Source organism: Moschus berezovskii, chromosome 7 (assembly GCF_049115385.1).
Source record: "Moschus berezovskii isolate FMDL1 chromosome 7, NW_MosBer_1.0, whole genome shotgun sequence".
In the NCBI taxonomy this organism is placed as follows: Eukaryota; Metazoa; Chordata; class Mammalia; order Artiodactyla; family Moschidae; genus Moschus; species Moschus berezovskii.
Window position 1 is genome coordinate 3,380,347 of NC_142466.1, and position 19,928 is coordinate 3,400,274.

The 19,928-nt window shown below is 50.0% G+C and overlaps 1 protein-coding gene across 1 annotated transcript; it reads right to left on the reverse strand.

The window, feature by feature from the left end:
- Window positions 1-144: 144 nt before the first annotated feature.
- LOC148777221 (liprin-alpha-1-like) lies at window positions 145-18,484 on the reverse strand. Its single transcript, XM_088837794.1, has 8 exons — window positions 18,283-18,484; window positions 16,986-17,087; window positions 16,352-16,516; window positions 12,964-13,110; window positions 8,852-8,983; window positions 7,142-7,365; window positions 5,161-5,371; window positions 145-938 (listed from the first exon to the last, which is right to left on the reverse strand). Exons 1-8 carry the CDS (start codon window positions 18,397-18,399, stop codon window positions 795-797), a joined length of 1,242 nt encoding a protein of 413 aa, XP_088693920.1. The 5' UTR covers window positions 18,400-18,484; the 3' UTR covers window positions 145-794.
- Between the last annotated feature and the right edge of the window lie 1,444 nt (window positions 18,485-19,928).

A 19,928-nucleotide genomic window follows, 5' to 3' on the forward strand; every position in this document is an offset into this window, starting at 1 on the left:
ACACCCGTCCACAGGACCTACTGATAGAACTGGGCACCCAGCAACCTCCGCGCCTCAACCTCACAGCAGACCGTGGAGTCTCCTTCACCAAGCACACTCCACACGAGCAATGCAGACTCCTGGCCACAGACAACCACCCGGGAAAGCTGCAATTCCCTGCCTCTAGCTCTCGCCCAAGGAGGGCTTGACTCCAGGCCAGCTGGTGCAGAGGGCGCTCCAACCTTCCCTCAGGGTCGCTGCTCGGCAGGTGACGACACTCCCAGGGAAGGCGAGCTCCCCCGCTCTGGGCAGTCCCCCTGCCTCCCGCATGGTGACTGCCCCTGGCAGTGGCAGGAGAGCGACGGTCACCATGCAGGGCTGCTGGTCAGGTGACCACACGTGCCCTCCATCGAGCGCTGCCTGGCTCAGGACGGGAGTTCAGCAGGTGGTCGTCTGAGTGAGGACAGTGTCAGTCACGGGAGTGGACAGAGTCTCCTGAGAGGAGACCCTTGAGGAAAAGGGAGGGACCCTCAAGAGTGAACCCGAGAGGCAAGGGGCCGCCACCGGCAGGAACGCGCCCCGGGCTGGGCAGACCTCTAGCAAGAGCAGGAGGAAAGCTCCCACAGGAGTCAATCCATCGAGACGGACGTTTCCTAAAATCACTGAGGTCACTGAGCTCTCCTCCCCCAGCACCTGAAGTCCACCACTAAACCCAGGCACCGAACCCAGTGGGATTCATGTAAAATCATCCTTGCAACTCTTTCAAGACAAGAGGCGCAGGGCTCCTGAAACTGATGCCGAGGCGCACAGGCCCCTTACTTGCAGGCGTCCCTGATGGCCTCGTGGCTGGCTGTGCGCAGCGACCCCGTGTGCAACCGGTCCAGCCGAAAGGACCGCGGTGGGGCAGGGGTCGAGGTTTTGCCTTCGATGCCTCCTACCTCTTCCCGGATAGCTGGCGGCTGAGGGAATGAGGTAAGTGTAAAATTGGGTAACAAAAGACTGTCGTAAAAGGCAATCTCACAGGCTTTACATTATAACCAGAAACTTATTTGAAAATCTATTAGCTATGCTTTCCCCCAAGTACAAAATAAACCCTTGTTATAGCTTAATGCCATCTTAAAGGACTGTCTTGTTCAAGAGAGGCAGGGTTGTGGGGCAGCGAGAGCACCCGACTGAGTGCAGAGACCCCGGACCAGAGCCTCCCTGCAGCCGGGCTCTGCCCTCCCTGGAATCCAACAACCAGATGGCCCTGTCGGGCAGGAGGGCAGAGCGATGCCAGCACCGTGAACCCTGCATGGCATGAACTGCCCTGATGAAAAGACTGTGCTCATCGCCAGACGCTGCTCAGAAGCACCAGTTTCGAGAGTAAGAAGAAACCTCTCAGCAAAGCCGTCCAGACCTTTCTGTTTGAAGGAGGAAAGGACACCGCTTGTGCCACCACCCAAGAGCATTTGTAGTGATGATGCAGGTTACTGGAACCCATCACGACCAGAGAAACACAGAAAAGGTACCTAACCCCTCCATGCGAACACCATGGGTCTGGCTTGTATTTCTCGGGAACACACAGACTGGGGGCTACACCCTGAAGTGCTTACACACAGTTCGAGTGTAATTTGCTCACTGTGGTTTCCATAAAGCACCCCTAGGTCTCACTAAGAGATGATCTTGTATCAACCTAGAGCAGTGGAATGGGGAGGGAGATTTGAGTTAGGTTCAAAAGGGAGAGGACATATGGGTGCCTACGGCTGATCCATGTTAAGGTTTGACAGAGCAGCACACCCAGGACACCAACCCCAGGGTGACGGCGCTGCCCTGCTGTGCCCAGCAGGAGGGCTCCCGGGCACTGAGCTGCCTGAACCAGAGTGCGGCTGCCCGAGTCCTGCAGGAAGGCCCCAGGAGTGCTCGGTCAGAGGGCTGGGAGCAGGAGAGGGACAAGGAAGGCCAGCCCTTGGGGCACTGGACTCCAACAACAGGGGCTCATCCAAGTGACCCGAGGGGAGCGGCACCGAGCTCCCTCCTGATGCTCCTTCCATCAGGGATGCCGTGATGGACACGAGAGCCTCAGGAGGAAAGCGGGCTGGACGGCACCACGGGTACGCGTCCAGGCTCTGATCAGACCAGTCCGCACCACACTGCTGTGTGTGTGAGCCTGGGCACGGTGCCCAGCCTCTCTCAGCCTCAGTGTCCATGTCTGCTGAATAGGGATAACAGCAGCCTGGACCTCACCTGGGTGTCTGCGGGATGAGATGACAGACTCGCAAAGCACTCGACACGGTGCCCGGCACACAGTCTCCTGCACACTGCTACCCACCGTCAGTAAATTGGCTTCCCGCAAATCTAACATCTATGTCTTTTAAGAAAATCTAACAGTCACGTCTTTTAAGAAAACACTGAGCATAAATTCCACGGTGGTCCAGAGGTTAGGACTTGGCACTTTCACTGCCGGGACACTGGTCTGATCCCTGGTTGCGGAACTAAGATCCCATAAGCTGTGCAGCATGGCCAAAAGAATAAGTAAAGAAAAATTTAAAAATAACCAATGATACTATGTCTATTATAAATAAGCATGAGATGATTAGAAGGCAAACAAGTCGGGAGAAAGGCAAACTGTTACAATTGTCCCAACGAATGACCTATTTCCAACAGAACCATCAGCATGTTTTACGTGGTGGGTGAGTTTCATTACTTCCATTAAAACATCAATTATTCACCAGTACATAACCACATAGTGTTCATTCACATTAAACGATAAGGACTATTTAACACTTCACAGAGAAACAAAGGCATGCTAAAGTTCTAAGGAGTTTACCTTTCAACGATGCTTCCTTAAATCACTAGGCTGATAGATGCATGCAAAGAAATGAAGAGAAACCAGATTTATTGCGACTCTGAAGCTAAAAATTCAGGAATCAGTATAGGCAAAGACAGTAAAGCAAAAAAGACTGCAAACATATAAGTGAGATGAAGATTTAGAGAACATGTAACTGGAAACAGAACATTTTTTTTTACCACAGAAATTAAATAAGCTATTGAAGATTTACTAGAGAAACACTATCAATTATTACTCAGAAGATACAATTCCATTACAACATCATGATTTAATAAAGCACAGCATTCTGTACAATAAAGGGCCTTAACAGCTGTCTATTCTCAGCCAAACTTCTCTATAAGTTAGTTTCTCTCAACAAAAAACATGTTCAACGTTAAATCAGTAATTTAAGTGATGAGAAAGTTACCATAATACCTATTTCAACATTGAACAAATCTAACCACCTACTGGACATTAATGTAAAATCCTTACAAAGAATTTGATTTAAAACTTCGCAAAATAAATTCATTAAAGCAGGTTCCCTGTGAAAATATGTAAGAATGAAAGCTAGCATAATAGCAGGTGCAGTCTTTACATTTTATTAGCCATAGAAGATACTTTTTTAAAGTCTAAGAGAGACATTAACTGTGCAAAAGCTGATGAGATTGAGAGTCTTAAATACAAGCACCTACACAGAAAGGATATTGTGTCAAAAGTCCATTAAATCTACACTTAAGAGGGTCATTTCTTTATGTAAGGATCATCTCATTTATGAATTACACACGTTATGTAGTTTAGGATCCATCTACATTACGCTTATAACTGCATGCTGCTGCTGCTGCTGCTAAGTCGCTTCCGTCGTGTCCCCTCTGTGCGACCCCATAGATGGCAGCCCACCAGGCTCCCCCGTCCCTGGGATTCTCCAGGCAAGAACACTGGAGTGGGTTGCCATTTCCTTCTCCAATGCATGGAAGTGAAAATGGAAAGTGAAGTCTCTCAGTCGTGTCCGACTCTTCGCGACCCCATGCACTGAAGCCTACCAGGCTCCTCCGCCCATGGGATTTTCCAGGCGAGAGTACTGGAGTGGGGATGCCATTGCCTTCTCCTGTAACTGCTTAGTGATACGCTAATTCAAACTTACTGCTATGGGGGAAAAACACCATTTAATGAGACATGAAGACAAAGCACAAACCCGACTAAGGGGACTCACGCTGTGGACCACAGCACCGCTATGACCAGAGCAAGTGGGAGGACGGGGGAGGGGAGACGGATGGGCAAACGACAGCTGATTGACAACGACTGACTGACCATTGCCTGACTGACAACGACTAAGCAGACAGCAGGATGAGACAGGAAATCAAAACCAATAACGAAAGCAGACACACCGTCAGAGAAGTCCAACAGCAAGGAAAACATATACAGAACTGTTCTTTTACAAATACTCGGAAAGAAATCAAGCATGAAACCACAGAGAAATCGTCAAAGAATTTTAAATTTCAACTACTTAGTCAATGATGCAAATTATAAAAACAGCGTGTCAGAAGACCACAACATGGACTAGTTACCACTTCACATGCCGCTAAAATGATTCACAGTGAATTTAATTATATGCTGACTAACAACATAGCTAACATGAAATGAGTGGTAATGGAAACAGTGATAATGCAAGTGCAGTTACAAACAGAGTGTTGTACACGTGATTTCATGGGGTAAACAGCAACGCACTCACAAAACTTAAGCTAAACATGAAAGCAAGCTGGGACATGTGCTTTAGAGCCACACACTCTGTCACCAAAAGCCCTAGGACGTCATCCTGTTTTTAGACTCGGAAGAGTGAGGAAGCCCGACTTCTTCCCTGGGGCCCCCGGCTTTTAACCCGGTTTCACACATAGAGCTGGCCTGAGCGCACGGCCAGGCCCATCAGCAAGCAGACCAGTTTAGATTCTTGGGTTTTCTTCCCACCGCATGCCCTGCACCCTGCAGCCAGGCATCCCCAGTGGAAAATGTGCGGCACGGTTTTCACACGCCATGAGAGCTGCCTATGGTAACTTTCACGAAGCTGTCTGCTCCCTGAGAACAGAAACTTCCCTGCAGCTGCTGTGCCCAGCACAGGCCAGGCCCAATGTTACAGAGGCAGGCTCTGGCTGAGTTCACGATGACGTGCTAAGCCAGTGATCCAGAACTGAACTGAACTGAATTTGTCACTGTGCCATTATGGAATGATTAAAGGCTAGGAAGTTTTAAAAATCTTAGACCTCTGAGCATAGCAAATGTACCTGATTTTCTTCTGGGTAAAAAGAGAAAAAACAAACAAACAAAAGAAAACCAGTGTGCTGGGGGAGGGACGCGGCAGGGAGGAGGCAGACACATACCCCAGTCGTGATGCCCAGCTTGTCTACTTCCTGCGGCGGGCTGTGCCGCCTCCTTTGGGGCTTGGAGCGCCCACTGCTGGGCGAGCTGGAGCCGGGATACAGGCTGAGGGAGCTCATCGTTTTACAACGACGGAGGTTGCCTAAGCTCCCCCTGTCCACCCTGCTCTCAGTCTCCTTGGCCGACTGCTCTGTGTTCTTCTCTTCGATCAAGCTAAAATAGAATAAAACCCGTCACCCGCCTTTGTCAGCAGAGGAGTGTGTCTGGACAACACATTTGGGCTGGCATTCTGTGTCACGATTAGCAAATTCCAGGAACAGTTGCTCAATTAACATCTCAGCAAAAAGGTTCAACTTTCCCTCTTTTGAATATTCTCAAACTTAGAATAACTTAGCACTGAGTCTCACAAAGTGGCCCCTGATCATTCACGTTTGATTGCACTTATTTACTCTAACATTCTGACGGGGCCTGGGTGGCGACTCTCTCCCTGTGAGGAGATACCTGAAGTTGACAACCTCTACCTTTTCCCTGCTCTCAGGGCAGAGATGCACGTCAGTGCCTCAAGTCTTTTCCACTGGGAGTCGGGAACTCTGTACAATCAAAACAGCGATTCACGAACAAGCTGGAGTTTCTAAACACAAGTCTGCAGACCAGATGAAGTGCTGAGTTGATCTTTCTTTTTTTTTGAGGTTGTATATGTACAAACGCATCACTTGATGAGGTTCTCCCCCAGCTTTGTGTGAGTTTCTGGATTCATGTCAATGGGCCGCATTAACCTAGAATTCACGATTACTGCTCTTCTCCCCTAATGTGTCATGGAAGATGTTATACAGCAGTTTAAATACTCGATTATGCAAATAAAATGATTTTCAAATTAAAATACAAGATTCTTACAGGAACTAAACTCTCCAGTTTCACTTCTACTTATACATCTTGAAAGTTTTTCACTGTTGATAAGTTGATGGACAGAATTTACCATTTACATCAAGTCAAGGAAAAATCACTTTTACCTGACAACTTGCTATAAAAATAAGAATATATAACCGTTCCATATTTCCTGCGGGGAAGGGGAAAGACAATCTTTCTGAGCTCGTCTGTGCTCAAACACGGCCTACAAAGCAGTCTGTCTATGGCGTCAAAAGTGCAGGCAGCACCACCTGCGTTTGCTGGTTGTGCCGTCCATCCCCTGCCTTTCCCCTAGTCCCCCCACGCTCGGCTGACAGGGACGGGCACCTCGGCCTCAGCTGACGTGACGAGAACAACCTGAGCAGCAGCTCTGCCGGGTCCTGTGCAGGACGTGGACTTGGGACAGGGGAACCGCTGTGCGGGTGTGGCACCAGGCAGGCCTCGGGGCCCCCAGCCACCTGGCTGTACCCAGACCCAAGGCCCCCTGCTCACCACGAGGCGGGCCTTTGGATTCTGTCCCCTTTTGTAAATTTTTATAACTGCCAAGACCGTGTCTAAAGAAAACATCTTAAATCTACTGATGAGATGAGAAAAACTCAAACACATGTCCTTGGACCACTGTCTTCCCACAAGCCAATCTTCACACTGTATTAAGTTAAAAAGGAAAATGCAGATCTGAGTGGGAATTTGCCAACCCCAAAACCCCAGCTTTTCTGATCCAGGCGGCTTTTCACCAGAACGTGGGAGTCTCTGAGCGACACATGAGGGCGCGCCCTCAGTGCTGCAGGGTGCACGGGCCACAGGGGACACCGCCTCGGCACCTCACCCAACTTGGGGCTCAGAGCTGAGGGGGGGACACCCCACAACGCCCCCCCCCCTGCAGAGTGCTGACACCACACTGTGGACAGAACGCCCTGGCTGACTGAGCTCTAGAATCAAGGGCAATCTTGGAACTGAAAATTCTTGAGGCAGACCTGAAGTCAGTTTTCTTACTATGGAACACTCAGACTTCTCTAAGGAGAAGACAGTTCCCCAGAGAAACCGAGTTTCCGGGGAGCTGGCATCAGGCGCACCCACCAGATCTCTTCGTTGATGGCGTCCAGCTGCCCCTGAAGCATCACAGTCGGAGTCTCGGCATCGTCCTGCCCTCTCGGTGACAGCTGAGTGGCCGAGCTGAAGAGGGTGACCCCGTCGCCCTCGCCGTCAGACACGCCCTCGTCACTCTCGAACGCCTGGGCCATGTTGGCCAGCACGCTGGCTTGCTGCGCGCGATCCCAGCCCTGTTCCTTCAGGGTCTGCACCTGGGCAAGAGAGGACCACGTCTCGTCAGCGACATTCAGGGCAGCTCAAGTCTATCAGGAACTGAACACAATTTTACATGGAAGCCCTGACTGAGGATAAATGGGCCATGCTTAGGAGACACTGGCATCTCTTAAGCGAGCAGTACTGAAGAAACGGGCAGGAGGAGAATTCAGTTCCCATATGGCCTGGTGACACTCAGCTCTTAGCGTGGACAGAAGGCAATCCTATGAGGTTATTCACAAGCGAGGGCTGATGGAGTCAGGGACAGAAAGCAAACATTAAAAAAAATACATCCATGCCCCCATCAGCCAGGCTGAAGGAAAATAAGGAAAAGCAATCCTTCAGCTCCACAGCCGCTGGGTCCACCTCAGCTGTCATCACTTATACTGGTTCACCGAGGTGGCCGTCCTCGCAGGTTCCCAGCCCTCCGTTTTCCAGGCTGGTCTGAACTCCCACAGACAGGAGAGAGCAGGGGCAGCCAGCGGACAGGAGGGCCAGCCCCGCCGCAGCTCTCCTTTCGGGGCACAGGCCCTCAGCTGTTCTGGGCGGCGGCCCCTCGCACTGCAAGGGCGGCTCTGTCATCAGAGACGCACGGGAGCGTGCCTGCGGGGCCCCGTGCCGCCCTCCCGCTCTCACACCTCACACCCTTCTCTCCGCAAATGTCCCCCCTGCCCCACTGTCACCCAGGTCCTGCCTTCTTTTCCCAGACATGACCTCAAAGCAACTGACGGGCAGCCTCGAGATGCTGGCTTGCCGGCTCCCTGTCCCCCGGGGCCAGTGCCCTCGCCCCCTGTCTTCATCACGACCCCTCCCCAGGGCAGGGCCACCCCCTTCGCTGGCTCCAGGACCACCTGCCATCATTCCTGCTCCACTCCAACGAACCAACTGCCTATGGGTTCACCCCCATTCACCCCCGCGCCTTCAAATCGCACAACGGGAACCAGCAGATTCCTCCTCCAGGGCTCCCTGCAGCGCCTGCTGCGAGTCTCTGAAAGTTCCCTGGGAGCGGCCTCTACTGTCCCCCTCCCTGCCTGGTCTCCAGCTCTCTGCAAGCAGGCGGTGTGCCCCACCCCGCAGGGCAGCTCCCCGGGGGCTCTCAACCCCTGGACTGCCAGCAAAGCCCCAGAAATAAACTTCTAAGAAAGAAACGAAGGGGTGAGGGTGGACCGAGAACAAAGTTCGAGCACGGCGGCTGCTAACACTGGGGCCATCGGGGGATCCGGCTCACTGATGCTTTCTGTAAGGGTTGTGGGCACACGTCTACGTCTGTTCCTTTACACACTGCCTGTGGATGCTGTCACGCTTATTGACTAGCATGAAATGCTGCTACTCAATTATTCGTAACCAGTAAAGACATTCACTCTGAGGCCCTCTTGGGAACAGTTTTCCAACTCCTGTCCTGGAGCTTTTCCCCACACACAGACCAGGCCGGGATAGGCCCTGCCAGATGTGCCTCTTTGTAAAGGGGCCCTGGGGCTGGCTCACCTTATCCTCCAGAGCAGCCATTCTCTCCTTCAGATGAAGCTGAAGCCTCTCATCTGATTCAGACACAGGCTTATCCACGGTATCAGATAAGGGTTTATTGTGTTCTTCCTTCACGTCTTCTCCCTGCCTTGCCTAAAACAGGAAAAACAAAAACTCATAAACTTCAAGAGCAAAGTACGGTCCTTCTTTTAAAAGCACCGGGGAGCCGTGACGTGAGCACCCTGTGCCCTGGTTCCCGAGGCGGTCCCCTCCCACGGCCACCTCTGGTGGGCTCTTGAGCATCACCAGAGCAGACGGACAGGTGCAGAGGGAGGCAGAGACTTCACCTGTCAAAAGTCACTCCCAACGCTTCCCTTTGGCTGAGCACCTGGGGGACCTTAATGTCACCAGCCATTACCTGTCAGAGGAGCTCGGAGAGCAAGCAGATTGACACTCAGAAACAAGCAGACTTTAAAGGGGATCGGCTTACACACACGTTGGTAGAGGAAATTCCCAGTATATAAACAGAAGCTTGAGTCTGGTTTAGGGGGTAAAATGAATTCAATTTACAAAGTAAAAGGTGAGAAAATTCATTTTGGGGAAAAAAGCCAGTGGAGATAGACATTCACATATTTTTCTTTACATGCAACATCACTTAAATTCTTTGTAATGATTGCTGTTGTTCAGTCGTGTCTGACTCTTTGTGACCCCATGGACTGCAGCATGCCAGGCTTCCCTGTCCTTCACTATCTCCCAGAAGTTGCTCAAACTCACATCCATCGGGTCAGTGATGGCATCCAACCGTCTCGTCCTCTGTCGCACCTTCTCTTCCTGCCTTCGATCTTACCTAGCATCAGGGTCTTTTCCAATCTGTCAGTTCTTCGCATAAGGTGGCCAAAGTATTAAAGCTTCAGCCTCAGAATCAGTCCTTCCAATGCATATTCAGGACTGATTTCCTTTAGGATTGATCGGTTTGATCTCCATGCAGTCCAGGGGGACTCTCAAGAGTCTTCTCCAACACCTCAGTTCAAAAGCATTGATTCTTTGGTGCTCAGCCTTCTTTACGGTCCAACTCTCACATCCATACATGACTACTGGAAAAACCATAGCTGCAAAGTAATGTCTCTGCTTTTTAATATGCTGTCTAGGTTGGTCATAGCTTTTCTCCCAATGATAATTCATATTCAGTTCAGTTCACTTGCTCAGTCGTGTCTGACTGTGCAGCCCCATGGACTGCAGCATGCCAGGCTTCCCTGTCCATCACCAACTCCCAGAACTTGCTCAAACTCATGTCCATTGAGTTGGTGATGCCGTCCAATCATCTCATCCTCTGTCACCCACTCTCTTCCTGCCTTCAATCTTTCCCGGCAACAGGGTCTTTTCCAATATGAAAATTCATATTAAAAAACTGGAAATAATTACCTCAAGCAATTTTTAAATGTAATAACAAAGTTGGCAAGTCTGTGTTTTATAAAATGAGCATCAACCTCATGGTTTAAAAAGCTGTTTTAGGACCTACTGTATAAAAAAAAAAATGGAGAGAAGATAAAAGAATGATCTATTTGAGACTGGCCCTGTGTTAGAAATTGCTGAGGCTAATTGATGGGTCATGGGTATTTATTATACTATATTATAGAAGTGGTATATGATTATACCACTTTTGTGCATGTTTGAAATTTTCCACCTTAAAAAATTAAAAAACAGGTTATTTTCTGTTAAAACAAAGTCGTCTCCAGCAACACAGTTCGAAAGCATCAGTTCTTCAGTGCTCAGCCTTCTTTATGGTCCAATTCTCACACCCATACGTAACTACTGGAAAAACGACAGCTTTGACTATATGGACCTTTGTCGCAAAGTGATATCTCTACTTCTCAATATGCTGTCTAGGTTTGTCATAGCTTTCCAAGGAGCAAGCATTTTTGAATCTCATGGCTGTAGTCACCGTCTGCAGTGATTTTTGTGCCCAAGGAAACAAAACCTCTCACAGCTTCCACAGTAAGGCATCGGCATTCAAATATTTTTAAAGCAAAACAAAAGTTTACTTTGAACTGGCTTAGTCATAAACAGCATCCCGAGCTCAACAGCCTCTGAGCAGCTGTTCTGCAAGTAAGGAAGTGCACCCCTGATCGGAAGACATTGAGCTCTCTGCCTAAGCGGGGAGGGCGCCTCACCGTGGGTCTCACCATGGGAGTCAGAACCACTGCCCGCTGGGAGCCCACGTCTGAGGCTCTGCAGTCCAGGCCCAAGAACACAGGCATGCTGGGGACAGTACTGACACGTGAGGCTTTAAAATCCTCAGAAAACAGTAGCATATGGTACGTAGTATTTTCTGATCTGCCTTTGGCAGCCACTATTTTGTATATCGTAATGCATTCCACCTCATACATTTCAATGACTTTCTAGTGCTTTATTTTTGTGGTGGGGCCAATGCCAAAGCCTTTGACTGTGTGGATCACAATAAACTGTGGAAAATTCTGAAAGAGATGGGAATACCAGACCACCTGACCTGCCTCCTGAGAAACCTGTATGCAGGTCAGGAAGCAACAGTCAGAACTGGACATGGAACAACAGACTGGTTCCAAATAGGAAAAGGAGTACATCAAGGCTGTATATTGTCACCTTGCTTATTTAACTTCTATGCAGAGTACATCATGAGGAGCGCTGGGCTGGGAGAAGCACAAGCTGGAATCAAGATTGCCAGGAGAAATATCAATAACCTCAGATATGAAGATGACACCACCCTTATGGCAGAAAGTGAAGAGGAACTCAAAGGCCTCTTGATGAAAGTGAAAGAGGAGAGTGAAAAGGTTGGCTTGAAGCTCAACATTCAGAAAACGAAGATCATGGCATCTGGTCCCATCACTTCATGGGAAATAGATGGGGAAACAGTGGAAACAGTGTCAGACTTTATTTTTTTGGGCTCCAAAATCACTGCAGATGCTGATTGCAGCCAGGAAATTAAAAGCTGCTTACTCCTTGGAAGGAAAGTTATGACCAACCTAGATAGCACATTAAAAAGCAGAGACATTACTTTGCCAACCAAGGTCCGTCTAGTCAAGGCTATGGTTTTTCCCGTGGTCATGTATGGATGCGAGAGTTGGACTGGGAAGAAAGCTGAGCACCGAAGAATTGATGCTTTTGAACTGTGGTGCTGGAGAAGACTCTTGAGAGTCCCTTGGACTGCAAGGAGATCCAACCAGTCCATTCTCAAGGAGATCAGTTCTGGGGGTTCATTGGAAGGACTGATGCTAAAGCTGAAACTCCAATACTCTGGCCACCTCATGCGACGAGTTGACTCACTGGAAAAGAGTCTGATGCTGGGAGGGATTGGGGGTGGGAGGAGACGGGGACGACAGAGAATGAGATGGCTGGATGGCATCACCAACTCGATGGACATGAGTTTGAGTGAACTCCGGGAGTTGGTGATGGACAGGGAGGCCTGGTGTGCTGTGATTCATGGGGTCGCAAAGAGTCGGACACGACTGAGCAACTGAACTGAACGTGTTCCACCTCATATATTTCAATGACTTCCTAGTGCTTTATTTTTGTGGTGGAGCCAATGATACACTTTGGCACACACCGGCCCGACTCACTTTTTTTGAGAGAAGCCAGATTTGGTTTTCCTGGTTAAGTCCTGATTATCTGAGACCACACGGGAACAGGAGCGAGTAAGGCTCACCAAACCATAGGAAGGACAATCCCTAACCAGACCGGAGCTCTAACCCTGCCTCTTGTCACAGTGACCCACTTCTCAACAGGCAGCCCGCTGCCCTGAAGTTCCCTGCTGCTCTCTGCTCTTTCAGTAAAAACGCTAACAAGCCAACAGAGTCACGCTCAAGTAAAACAAGGGAGTCAGGAGAGGAATTCCACAAAATGGTTAAACCAAGTCCCACATAATTCAAACCTGGAAGTTGCAGTCACCCCCAATTTTTAAAAAATGTATTTCCTTCCAGTACAGCTGATTTACCATGACGTACATCCACACTTTTGAACGCAATGTTTTAGGGTCATAAGAACTTTACACGGGGACTTGATTTTCAACATGGGAGTCACATGAAAAGGTCTTTCTTTACCTTCCCTCCTCAGTAATGCAATGCTATAAAAGTCAGACACAGTTCAGTAAAGGCCATTACCTGTCGATGCATAGAATCCTCATTTGCGATTTCATTTTCAAGTTTATCATTGAAGTCATGCACACAGGCAGCTTCGCGCTGTGCGGCGAGGGAGCGTTTCGCTAGGGTAGTGATTCTCTTTTCCATGTCCTCCGTCTGGGCCATGGCCTACACCGGGCATTGCAGAGGAGAAAAGGTAAGCCGTTATCATGGAACACTCCGATACACTTAAGAGTAACAAAACTGGACTAAATCCTAAGTTTCAAATCAAACATAAAGTTAGCGTCCTCAAAATTAAACTCCTAGACGTGGCAGTTTTCTCGGACGTGAGCAAAAACGCACCTACCTCAAAGGTCACATTTGCCACGATGGGCAGCCATCTGTCTGAATGTTCTGTCTGGCCACTCGGTTTACCAAGCTTCTTTGCTATATAATAAATCCAAACAGCAAACAAAAAGTATACTAAACTACCCTGTTATTGCAAGAATTCCAGGAGGGAAGGTATCTGGCATGAAGTCAGGACCTCTGTCTGCTACACCATACAGGCGGACGTGATCCAGAACAGGGAGGGACCTACAACAGACCCAAGAGGGAGCTCTGAGGCTCATTTCCTCGGGTAAAAGTTGGAAAAATCTCATGCAATTTCCTCAAAATTAAAGTAAGACTATTAACGAGTGGAAACAGAAGTCAAAGTGTAACACAACTGGAAGCAGCCTTCTCAAGCAGAATTAAACCACATGTATGAAATGCTCAAACCAGGACCAGAACTTGCTGCTGGTGCAACTCCTGTCTGCCAGCTCAAAATCCATTTCGGGTCCCTCTGCGGTCACTAAGTAACCAATGTGGGCCAAGTCCTAATATTAAAAGTGAAAGGTCTTAAAAACGCTTTTTCCAGAATTCTCAGCGTATTAAACTCTGCCACCTAATCTCCTCCTGTTGCCAAAGAGTAGTGTGAGAAGGTTATACAAACATGTGCAAATATTTCTGTTTTGAGTTCTCACACAGAATTCCTCACACCAAGCTACTAAACAAGTACACCTGCTGGAACACATACTGGAGGGGCTCTGTCTGAGACGGTGTCACAGGGGAGGGGTGGGGCAGGGTGGGCGCTGTCTGTCTGCGTACAGAGGAGAGGTGAGGCTCACAGGAGGAGGCCTGAACCCCCAGCACTCTTCTGTTTTCACAGTGACCGTTAGGTAGTTTCTCATAAATCATGACACCCGCAGACACGACCGCCAGAAACATCAGGATTCTACACGGTTACACAGCTTGGGCCTGAGGACCTGAGGGTGAGCAAACGCCACTCGACTGGTCTGACCGCCGGGATCACCGTCACACATCCCTGTCAAGGAGCGGAACCTCAGCAAACCAGAGAAAACGGCCAGGGAAGCTACCTCGGCAGAGCCCACACAGCATGCTCCCATCTCTCCGAGAGAACGGCCTCCACAGACGTCACCAGACGCGCCTGAGCGAATCAGAAGGAAATCTCAGCATCGTCAGAAATACATTCGACATGCAGGTGTGGGGGATGAACTGGGAGACTGGGACTGGCATATATACACTGCTGATACTACGCATCAAGTCAACAGAGAGTAAGGACCTAGTGTACAGCACAGGGAAGGCTCCTCAGTGCTCTGCGGTGAAGGAAATGGGTAGGAAATCTAAACAACAGGGATATATGTAGATATATATATACACATATACATGACCGATTCAGTTTGCTGCACAGCAGAAATTGACCCAGCAGTGTAAAGCAACTACATGCCAAGAAATGAATGAACGGATAAATGAATGTTTTAAAAGGAACACACTGGGCCCCCTAGAACTTGTAGAAATGAGGAGTCCACACCCAGGGTGCAGCACAGCGCAAGGGCTACCCTCATGTTGGTCCACTGCCAACGGACCGCCTGGATCAGGCCTCTTCTACCCCAGAGACCTTGACACAGAGGCAGGGAGACAGCCTGTCGTGTCTCGCCAGAGCTCTGCTCTTACTCGCGCAGCCATCCCGAGGCTGAGATCACCGGGAGAACAAGGGACCCACAACCACCTCAGGGCAACAGACACGGCCGCCGTCACTCACTTCGCGGACATCCCGCTCCAGTTTCCTGTTCACTTCCTTGGACTTGAGGAGTTTCTTCCTGGCCGTGTCCAGGTCCTCCTCCAGCTCTCTCATGTGGGCAGAGAGAGCTGCCAGGTGCTCTTCCATCTGGCTCTGCTCCCGCAACTGCTTGTCTATGACTTCCTGGAGCTCGCTTATCTTAGCCAGGGTTTGCTCGTGGCTTAGAGAGCCGTCGGACGATCTCTAAGGGGGAAAGGAAGCCTTAGAGAGCCTTGTTTTGGGAGGGAGGGAACACAGCACTTCCGGGAAATCGGTGAGGTCAAAACTGCCTTCTGCACTTGGGAGTTCACAGGACCCTCACGGCTGCTCAGACCTACATGGTGCATTGGTGATGCTGTCCATCCCGATTAGAACCGGGTGATTAGAGTCAGACTTTGTCTTCTCCTGGACAAAGGGGTGCTTAAGAGATCCTGCAGCTCTGAGCCACAAGTCTAGTTTGCTAGTCATTAAAATACCCCAGGTGGGCGGGTCCTCAATCAGAACGCTAAATAGCATGTGATGCCCACCACTACAGCCTTCATACTTTTTTAAAATGAAAGGATACAAATGACAAACCCATAACTGAAATTACACGATGACTGATCAAACTTACCTCTTTATGTGTAGCACCTAATTCTTCTTCTAACAAACGACACCTTTCGTGTGCTATACGTAATCGCTCTCTCAACTCAAATAAAAGGGGTCGAGTCACTGTGTGTTGATGTGTGTATACACGTTAGTGCACTCCTCATTCTATGCTCACCCTAATACATGGCTACTGTAACAGAGTATCTTTAATGGCTCTCATTGATCTTAACATCAAGAAAATCTGCTTGTTAACAGCTTTAAATTCTAAGTTTGAGAGAACAAATGTTATCCTAAATTAATTCTAGTACCCAGTTTTTAACTGCAAATTGATATACAGAATATAATAAATCTTGAGACATTTATGCCAACTAATACTTTTTAACTGGGGGCTTCCCAGGTGGCTCAGTGGTAAAGAATCTGCCTGCCAATGCAAGAGGGCAGGTTCAATCCCTGGGTCGCGAAGATCCCCTAGAGTAGAAGATGGCCACCCACTCCAGTATTCTTGCCTGGGAAGCCCCATGAAGAGAGGAGCGTGGTGGGCTACAGTCCACAGGGTCGCAAAGATACGGACATGCCTGAGCCATATAAAACTGACATCTTACAGAAAAAATGTATTTACAAGAATTCAAGAAGCTCAAAAGTCAACTAGTTACATAAATACATGCATCATCCACCTAACAAGGCAGCAAGTGTACAAATCCAGGAGGTTTGGGTGGCTGGTACCTTCTCATCCAGGGCCTTGTGGTGGTCAAAAAGAAATTTCAGCCCCCTGAGCACCTCCACCTCGCTGGTCATGCTGGCTGCGGGCTGCTCCTGCTGCTTGCCTGCCGTCATCTGGAGGGACGGCATGTTCTGGGAAACCAGGAACTCCAGGTGCTCCAGCAGCAGCTGCAGGGCGGGGCCAAAGGAGCACCTTCAACCTCACACTTGCATTCAGGGTCAGTAACTCCTCTCAGCCTCACGCTAAAGCCGAAACCATGCTAAGGCACATCGGAATCCTGCCAGTTCTGTCTAAAGCTAGGGTGGACTTCCCAGGTGGCCCAGTAGTTAAGACTCCACACTTCTGCAGGGTCATGGGTTTTAATCCCTGGTTGGGGAACTAAGATCCCACAAAAAGTGTAGCGTGGACAAAAATGTAAGTGAAGAGAACTCCCCCTTGAATGTACTAAAATTACATTAGCTCTCATCATAAATTTGAAGCAAGGTATGAGAACCCCGAACTGATCCATGCCAGTCTGCTCAGTGGGAAGATGTGAAAAATGACTTTAAAATCAGACAGAATTTAAAGTCACTAACACGGAGCCCAGTGGTGACCCCCGCGGGGCAAATGTCAACACGTGAGAATCCCCCTACTGACCCTGGTGTTGTTTCTTTCGGCTCTGAGCTCGGCGAGTTCTTCTTCCCTTTCCAGGAGCTGCTTCTTGTATACATTTACCTCCTCGTTAGAAGCTGGAGACTTCTAGAAAACAATTAAATGAGTCACTAAATGCAAACACAAGTTAAAAAGAGAGCAAGACAATGAAGACTGACCCTGTCAAGTCTCTCCAGGCTCCACACAAAGGATCTCCCTGCCCCCCCACAGAAGAGGGGGTCTGCCGACCCCAAGACCACACACGCCACCACAACACAGACCGGCCATCAGCCTCCACCACGACCTGGCCGGCACGCGGCAAGGGAGAACCCAGAATCCAAGCCTGCCTTCTCAACACCCAGGGACGTCTGAGAAACGTTCCTAAACATAAACCTAACAACAAAGTGGATGAAGAGATTCTTAAACGACACACAGACAAGTGACCTAGAATCACTGGGGAGAGTGAAGAAGAACAATAAGGTCTACAAGGCCACCAGGCTTTGGAGTGTTCCTCTGGGAAAAGGCTGATGGCACCCCAAGGCCATCTGTTAGCTTGACTCCACTGAAGTCACACAGTCATTCAATAAACTGGTTAAAATGTTAAACTCATGTTATATGTATTTTACCACAATTTGCGTGCACGCGGGGCCGTCCACGTGGTGAACTTGCTCAAATTGAACCACACGGCGTCATCCATTCTTCTGTTTTTCTTGGCACAGATACAAAAATCCTGGGCTACATATCCCCTATTCCATACTGAGTATGCAGCACCCAGAGTAGTGCCCTACACTTGTAAGAGGCATGCAGTAGACATGTGAAGCCATGAGGGTGTATGTTATACACGTAAGCAGTAGGTACCCGTCATTAAAATCCTGGACACACTGGTCTGTGCTTTGTAAGACAGGGGACGTTAAGGGGCTTAGCCTTTCTGCTTCAAGGACTGACTCTCTAGCTCGATCCACACGCTCCAGAGACTCCTCCAGCCAGTGTTTCCCTTCTTTGTAAGACAGGGGACGTTAAGGGGCTTAGCCTTTTTGCTTCAAGGACTGGCTCTCTAGCTCAGTCCACGTGCCCCAGAGACTCCTCCAGCCAGTGTTTCCCTTCTTGTGGGGCCCCCACCCATCCTCCGTGCAGCACCTGCCCAACTTCTTACAAGGTCAACCTGCTGGGGTCGATCCTGCCCACTAAGGTCAAAACGCCCTGCCCGGCAGGGCCCACAACCAAGCTAACAAAAGGAAACACAACCCCAACGCTTTGCCGGGTGAGGGCCAATCTGACGGGCCCAGCCCCCGGCTGCTCTCACCTCAGGGCACTCTGCTTCCAGGACTCGGTCCGAGGCCAAGCTCCTCCTTGTCTTGGCCTTTGCTTTGGGGTTGCAGCACTGGAATAACGCCCACAGGCGGGCCCTTCTGCGACCCATCCTCGCGGATAGGGGCAGACCCCCACTCGGGGCAACTGCTGTTTCACAGTAGGATACCTCAGCTCCTGAGCTATCACCACTGATCTCACACTATGACCACCACTCTCACACACACACTGCTCTCACACACACTGCTCTCACACACACTGCTCTCACACACACCGCTCTCACACTATGACCACCAGGACCACTGTCTCAAGGAGAAATGGCACGAAGTCTCTGCCCCCAGCACGTCTCCCAGGAGCACGGAACCAGAACCCACTCAGTCACAAGGGGTTCCATGGTAACAGGGGGGCTGGGCTCGGGCCCACCATCAACGGTGCAGAGCGGGGGAGGGGCTGCCAAAAAGATGGCAGGTGGGTGTGGGGTACGGGAGAGGGAAGGCCGTGCCAACAGCTCAGGCCCACCGCCAAACATGACCCTGCAAGGTACTGGTCACAGTCGGACCGAACAGTTGAAACTGCTTCAGAAACCACCACCACTAGGAATGAGCATGTCTTCTAAGTGGCCTTCTGCCCCCTCCACCCCCCAAACAAGCCTTCAGTGAGGCTACAGAAAGGGTACCCCTGAACTCAAGGGCATCCCCAGAACCCACCCAGCTGAGAAGGACTCACCGCGCCAGCCGCCCCTCACTCTCACCCTGAGCTAAGTCCTCCCTAACTGACTCCCTCACTCGAGCTCAGCAAGGGATTGACCAACCTCGCTCCAGGCACTTAAAATGAACCCACAGTGGGTACAGGGGTTCATTTAACCTGCTGCGAACTCGCCCTCTTAACTTCGACCCTGGGCTACCAGATGACTCTGCCCCGTGGGGGCTGCATGGTGGAGGTCTGGGGTGCCCCTGACTCGAGCCGCAGCAGCCAGCGCCTCCCAGACCCTGCCAGGTGCTGCCTCTCCCTCCGCCCCTGAGTCTCCCACCCCCTCTCCTGGCCCCACTCCCACCCAGAGTGGTGGCTCTCCACTCGCCAGGGCACAGGCCACACTGCTCCTGGCTCAGTCCGGACCTCTGCTATCACTTGAGGACCTCAGGCCCCGGGGTGCTTGGGGTCCTATATCCACCCATCTCAGCGATTACAGACTCTGGGAGAGACAGAGGACAGTTTGGGGTCCCTCCCGCAGGTCACCCTGAACACGTTCTCTTTTTTTGGCTTTATCTACTGGAGTTCTCTGAGATGTCTTTTTGATACCTCAACTACTGCTTTCAAAAAGACTGTAAAATCACTGTGCTCAACTTTAAGAATAAAATCTTCATTTTCAACCTTAAAATGAAACTGGAGGCAAGACTAAACACAGTCAATTTTTCAAACTGAAAAAGAAAACCCACATGTGACCACGTCACAGAATACAGGTCACGTAACCCCTCCCTCAGCCTTCTCCACCCCCAGCAGCCCATCATCACAAGGCCCGCTCTGGGCCGGCACGGACAGGGGAAGTGACCTGACCGGCTCCTCTGTCCCCAGGCTGCATGGGCCGCTTGTTCCACCTTCTTCACAAGATGGAACTGAAGGCACTGAAACAGCCCAGGCAAG

Excerpts from the sequence above, each read along its gene's own strand:
- LOC148777221 (XM_088837794.1), bottom strand. The coding sequence starts at position 18,399 with ATGGGTCGCAGAAGGGCCCGCCTGTGGGCGTTATTCCAGTGCTGCAAC. Across the intron at positions 17,088-18,282 it reads TGGAAGCAGAGTGCCCTGAG|AAGTCTCCAGCTTCTAACGA; the intron begins GTGAGAGCAGCC and ends ATTGTTTTCTAG. Across the intron at positions 5,372-7,141 it reads GCCATCAACGAAGAGATCTG|CTTGATCGAAGAGAAGAACA; the intron begins GTGGGTGCGCCT and ends ATTCTATTTTAG.